General features: G+C 39.5%; 1 protein-coding gene across 3 annotated transcripts in view; it reads right to left on the bottom strand.

Annotated features, from left to right (window-relative positions):
- Positions 1-4322: 4322 nt before the first annotated feature.
- The window catches only part of UGGT1 (UDP-glucose glycoprotein glucosyltransferase 1), a 48863-nt gene continuing 46626 nt past the window's right edge, over positions 4323-6559 (bottom strand). For all 3 annotated transcript variants that reach the window (XM_052803954.1, XM_052803956.1, XM_052803957.1), the window contains 3 exons: positions 6232-6348; positions 5746-5905; positions 4323-5289 (listed from right to left, as the gene is read on the bottom strand). In XM_052803954.1, the coding sequence (XP_052659914.1) occupies positions 5264-5289; positions 5746-5905; positions 6232-6348 (303 nt within the window). In that variant the 3' untranslated portion in view covers positions 4323-5263. The remainder of the gene's footprint in view (positions 5290-5745; positions 5906-6231; positions 6349-6559) is intronic.

Raw genomic sequence — 6559 nt, 5'->3', positions numbered from 1 at the left:
TTTAAATGGGACAATGAGAGAAAAATTAGCATCCTACAGTGCTTGCCCCTCCTAATTGAAACAAACCAGAAACAGTGTTATTCTCAACTGCAGTTCTGTTCCTTGTTCTAAGTTCCCTGTATCAATCCCCCATCCCTGTTGTCCCTCCCTGCCCCAAAGATCTTCTGACTTCCATTAACTGGTATGTAGAATGACTGAGCAGAAATTTAGGTGTAACTTGTTTGCAGTGAAAGACATCTCAGGCTGAAGAAAGGCTGAGTGGCAGGAACTTGTTCTGATGCTGTAAGAGCACACCCATTGGTGATACCCATTGGTATGGGGCTGCATTGTGGACATGCTGGTATCTGCCTGTAGCGTAGACTATGGCTGCAGCCTCAGCACAGGCTGGGGTGAACAGTCCCCACGTGAGCCTCTGTATTATAGTGCACTGTGATGACCGAGTCTCCCCAGGCTATTAATTCGGAGCAGGGCAGTAAGTCTTGTACTGGAAAAGCTGGCTCTGCTTATTGATGAGAGCTAGACATGGGTACTGGAAATTACTTTTCAGATTGCTGTCGAGAAAGTGAACAGGCAGGTTGGACAGTGTTGAGTAGTGCCTCGTACATGTGGCAAGAAGTCCAGAGACAAGCCAGAACATGGCAGGCTTCTACAGCAGCTGCCCTTGGCATGTTACAGAACTGAAGGAGACATCCTGCACCATGTGGCATGACAGTCCCAGCTGGAGGAGTATGCTTCCTGACACAGTTATATTGAGCTATATATGGTGTATGGCTGAAGTTATAGGCATGTATTGACAGAATTGGTGCAGTGGGGGTGGAGGGGAACTGGACAGTTTGCCCATCAAGAAATCTTTTGTATTCAGGCTAATACAAGTTTAAAAATTCAGGTTTGTAGAAAAAGAGTCAAAACGACTTTTTCTATTCCCGCCCCCCCCCCCCCAGCCATCAGAGTTTTTCTCATTTAAGCTAGCTCTTTTGGGGTGGAAGGAAATCAGTCTGACATAAAACCATTTATCAATGTACAGTCACATGCTTAAATATGTACTTTGAAAATTAAAGGGGTAGTGGTGCAAAACCCCTTATTGGCTGAGGAGGTAAGAGGCATATGGCATCTATTTATTCTTTCTGACTGCTTCCTTTTCCCCTTTTAGTTGTCTCCTAGGATTTGTTCTCATCTTACAAACCTGAGCAAGTTCAAGCAGCCAATTGTAGGAAACCAAATACATATTTCTATGGCATTCAACTGAGCCTTCTGTGTAAAACTGTCTATTTTATACCTCTTTAATTAATAAAGATGCTCTGGGTGAGAGGCTTTTCTCAGAGTCCCATAGGAGTTTGGAATGCATTCCCAACTCTGAAAGAGACCCAGACACAGCTTTGTAGTTGGATGTATTATTTGAGAAACACTAACTTTTCTGACTGCTTACTATGAATGTATTAGTGTAAAAATCAAATGAGAAAACTGACAGAGAAGCACCTTTTTTTTTTTTTAATTATTAGTAGGTAGAGTTGAAAAAAAGATATAAATCTACCTTAAATGTAAAACATTTCTATCGTTTCTTTAACAGAGGTGTCTCAGTTTAGGGGTTACTTTAATACCATGATTAACAAGACTGGCCTGGGGGAGGAACTCTTCAGTTTTCCCTTCTAGAAGCCCCAACACTTGAATACAAGAATAAGTGACAAATGTACTCTAAGCAACTCCATTAAAACATCAGTTATCAGACCCAAAGTAATTGACATGAGGCATGGGTAAAGAACAGAAAAGGCTTTATTATGTTACACAGACCTTATTGTTGCCACTGTACTGGGAAACTCACTGTAATCTCAGTTCAGGTAACATGCAGTAGAGAATAACTAACTCCCAATATCCTGCGTCAGTAGGTAGCAGTGCCAGACTGAGTTATGGTATGTTCTTGAATAGATTACAGAAGATTAGGATATGTAAAACAGTTTATATTTAAAAAAAAAGTTTTGGTTCCTAAGATTGTGATTGGATATTTACTGCTTTGTGCATGTCCTACCCCTTTCATTTCCTTTACAACCCATCCCCCAATAGCTAAATGAAAGAGAAATCTTAAAAATGTATTTCTCTGCTATTTGTTTTCTAGTAAGGCAGTGAAATCTTCCCTTTAAAATAAAGTACTGGGCATTTTTCAGTGTGAACTTTTCACCGAGAGGACAAGCTGCTTGTATCCAGAGAGTAGGAACAGTGTCATCACTTTGCCACAGAAGTGGCCTTTCTAGTCTGAGGGAATCCCAAATTATGCTGTGACCTCTGTAATCCCCATTTTCTATTTTTTCTTATCAGTCTTACTAGTTTACAGGAACAGGCCTTCAGTGGTATGATCAGAATCTGCTCTATTTCAGTAATTATCTTACTCCAAGATGCTTTCTAGATGGAGCTGTCAGAAGATTTTCTTTTAAGGCCCAGTTGAGCACTACGAGCAAGCATATGCACAGATCCAAAATAAGTGACTGTTCTTCTCTATGATTGTTATTCTTGTGTGCAAATAAATAGTGGCTTCCCAGGAACCACTGGAGTAGTTCACATTCAGAATTATTAGTACCATGTGTATTTTATAATGTACTTGAACAGGTACAGGACTCCTAAGAGTACTGCAAAAGGTGCAAGATCTCACAATGCTTCTGGTTTCTTTCTATATCAAGTGTGAGTTAGATTTTTTTGGTAACAGAAGAGCAGAGTCTCTGTTAACCAGAGGGAACAAAAATGTTCTCCATAGCTTGCTAGATCTTATAATTAAAAAAAAAAAAAGTATGCAGTGTGGGTGTTTAAGCACATACATTAACTATTAGAATGAAGGAGCATAAGTACAGAATTTTTTTTTAACTGACATTTAATTTAAAAATATTTTCTCCTTATTCAGCTTCGAACAAGGCATTGTAAATATTGTGCTGAATTTAAGAAGAGGTTACTTTATTCTCTATCTTCTGGCTTCTAATATTTGGAAAAAAAAAAAAATCCAAATATGGTTGTAGATAGGAGAGGGTCTTGTTTTGCAGAAAAATTGCCCTTTTCTTGTTCTGAGGGCTTGGGCAGATTCTTTCCCCACCCACACACCATCCATCCTAAGTGGTTCCTCCTCTACTGCCCCTGTCCATCCCTGGATGAAGCTGTGGTGTACAGCTGCTGCCCACCTGATCCTGTGCCAGTTCATGTGCTCCAAAAAGGCACAAGTGGTTTGTAGCTGAACACAGAAAGGGTAATCTTACATGTGCTGTATTATCTGTTTAAAATAGGCTAATATAGTATGTAATGACTTTAATTTGTTGGCAGGCACATTACTGTTTTTTACACTAGAAAGAAATCCTTCTAGTCTAAGTCTCCTTATCCTTAACTGGAACAGTTTTGATGGGAAGCATAAGCCACTTGTAATTTACAGAGCATCAGGGAGACTATCTGAGTTTAAAAAGCCACAGAGTAGAAAATACCTAAGGTGGTAATGCATACTCTGTAAGTTCATGGTTTGATATCCAGCGCCCCCCATGTTTGCATAGCTTTCCCTCTGGAGAGGGGGAGATTATAACCTGTCCTTTCCAATGCCTTTCTAGAACTACCGACTTCTGATACCCACCAGAAGTGTATGTATGTGCAATGTTACTGGTTAGTTTACTGACCCTGTCAACAGTGCCAGCAATGTGCGTTTGGGGGACCCCAGCTATTTCCTTTAACATGTTTTTTTAAGTTTGGGTTAGTGACTTGGGCCCTTCCTTGAGCTGGCTGGTAAAGAGCTGCTATTCTGTTCAGTTGTCCTATTGAACAGTTTAAACACTACAACTGCTGTCTTTCAGATTCCTCCAAAACATTTATAGGATGTATAATACAATGATTCTAGAAGAATATCTTAAGTCAAGATTATCTTTAGTGTAAAGCTCTTGCAGCACAGAACATTTACCTGTATAAAAACATGGGAGGCAGAAACGATCCCAGTTTGGATTTCTAAAGAAGCAGTGCATAGGGAACTACATTTTACTACTAGAAATACTAGTTCAGTTCTTACATTTCAACTCTTCAACTTCTCAGTGTTCAAGGGAGCAGACAATAATCCTACAGATTGAGGGAAAGAGGGTTTGAGGATTTTTTTTTTTAACTGGTATGTTCATAACACAGAAATATGGCAGTATCATCTTTAAAAATTAAGACATGAATATGAATGATAAAACTAGCCCAGGGTAATTAATCCTTGCAGGAAAATGTTTTCTTGTCATGTGGGTGAAATACTCAGAAATCCCAAAATCAAATTAGGACTGTAATGTGTGCAAGAAAAAAGGATGATCAAAGGACTGAGTGTGGACTAAAGCTTAAGACCCAAGAACTCCAAAGTTTTTATTGATGTGACAACATCTCCATTTGAAGAAAAATAAAAGTTAATGAAATTTACATGATGAAAAACTTCCAAGCTTCCACAGAGTTTTTCATAAACAAAAAACATTCATGAATCAGTGAACCACAGCAATAGTAAGGCCCTACCAGTTTTGCAGACTGATTTAAACTTTGAGCAGGAAGGAAAGAGGGCACTTTGATTCAAGTCAGATGGGCTAGGATGAACTGAGCTGTCAAATTCAATGTTCTGCTCACTTTGTAAGCTTCGGCATTTGTATTTGGATGGACATTTAAATAGACTAGGGTAGCTTTACGTTAAACCAAACCTTCAAAAGTTGGGCAATAAATGACAGGAAATAGAAAATCTAAGTAATGCTGGAGTTGTTACAAAATCAAGGGCATACTGAATCTGAGAAGCATTTCTGACCATTTGAAAACCTGCAGATAAAACAGTATCCCAAATTCAAGGCATGATTCTGAGCCTTTTAATGTTACCTGGAAAAATTATCTCCATCAGTTGAGGTTAGGACTTACGTTCTAGCCAATGGCTCAATGGGTCTGCGATTTCCAGGCTCTCAAGTTAGATCTGAGGCTAACAGGATCTTCATCAGTGGTGGAGGTAGCAACAGCTGAAGGAACAGGCTGTGGCTTTTCCAGTGGATTTTGAAGTTTTGTTTCTGAAATGCTAAATTCCATCATGGGGTCTTTCATCTCCACCACAGGTGCAAAAAACCAGTAATGCTAATTCCAGCAATCCAGATCCTATTTCATATGCAGAAATTAACCCAAAGGCAAGTAATAAAAATGCATACATCATCCCATTCAATTATTCAGCAGTTTTGCAGACATACCAGAAAAAACTAGCTTTCAATATAAAAATTGTCTTTGAAACAGTCTAACTTGAATTTTTCTCCATGGATCATAATTCCACATGTGCTGCTGGATCTGTAGAAGAGGAGAGAAAAATGAGCACTCCATTATAGTTCCAGCTGCCTCAACTGGCAGATTGCTTTGAAAATTAGTATATAAACCCCAAAGACTTATTCTTTGCAAGGTTCCCAGTGACTGCAGAACAATTCATACCCATTGTGTATAGCGGGGCTTTAATTAAGGGTTAAAGGTAAAGCCAAGCTCATAAAATTGCAGGAACAGTAAGGGTCTTCAACAGAACTGGAAAAAGTGTGCGGTATAGCTCTCTGTTCTCTAAGTTTCAGAATCAGATTAAGTTACACCAGCCTCACTCCGCAAGGCCTTTCTGTCCCACTAAAATAGACAGATTATTTAACAGATCCTCTATGGAATTCTTTGCATGGTGCAGGCTTACAGTGAAAAGTATACAACTTAACCCCAGCCCAAACAGGTAGGAAGAAAGTCACAGGAGTAGGGAAATAGAAAGATTACCATGTGTGTGTTGTCCTGGCATCTTAGCTGGTATTCCTGTTTCTTTTTCTTTCTGGAAAAGACTTTGGAGCAGTTTGATTTCTTGATCATAGTCCTGCCATTCTGGAACTATACGCATTGCTGCTTGCAGCTTGGGCTCTTTGGTCATTGGGTTATTACACTGCAAACAAAACATACAACTGTTCAGACACTTAATGCATAAAAAAAGGTTTATTTACTGAATAGCGGTATGCTTCCCCCTGGTGGAATTAGTCTGTTGGTGAACAGCACATGCCTGTATTTTAGCTAGAGTAATTTCCAAATTCATAACACCACCACTGCACCAGGTAAGAGAAACATAGAAGCTAAAGGAAAAAACTGAGGTGCTGAAAACATTTAAGTAACAATACAGCATGAGGTGCCTAGATCTGCGGTAGGGAAGTGCCTCTAAAATTGGTCACTGTATTTTATTGTGACATGAGAATGAGGGAGCTATACCGCACTTACCAGATCAATGGTTTTTGCTCTCTTCTTTGAGGAATCATCACACCATGTTTCACACCACAGCCACTCCTGTGGGAGCGATTTAATTGGCACCTGGTGGATCATGTTGTTAGGCAAATCCTGTTGTGAAGAATAACAGTTAGCAGCAGTTTCCACAGGGTGCAGGGTTGGAGGAACAAGGGCCCCCAAGCAGATAGTATTGAGAAGTTAGTTTTTGTAAAGAGGGTTTTTTCCAGTGCAAATAAGAAGTGATGAATCAACCTTTCGTTCCATTCCAAACGAAGTCCTTTGGAAAAAAACCTGCATACAACAACTGTTAATCTTATTTTGT

The sequence above is a fragment of the Harpia harpyja genome, chromosome 12, assembly GCF_026419915.1.
Source record: "Harpia harpyja isolate bHarHar1 chromosome 12, bHarHar1 primary haplotype, whole genome shotgun sequence".
NCBI classification, from domain to species: Eukaryota; Metazoa; Chordata; class Aves; order Accipitriformes; family Accipitridae; genus Harpia; species Harpia harpyja.
This window is presented reverse-complemented; position numbering and strand designations above follow the sequence as displayed.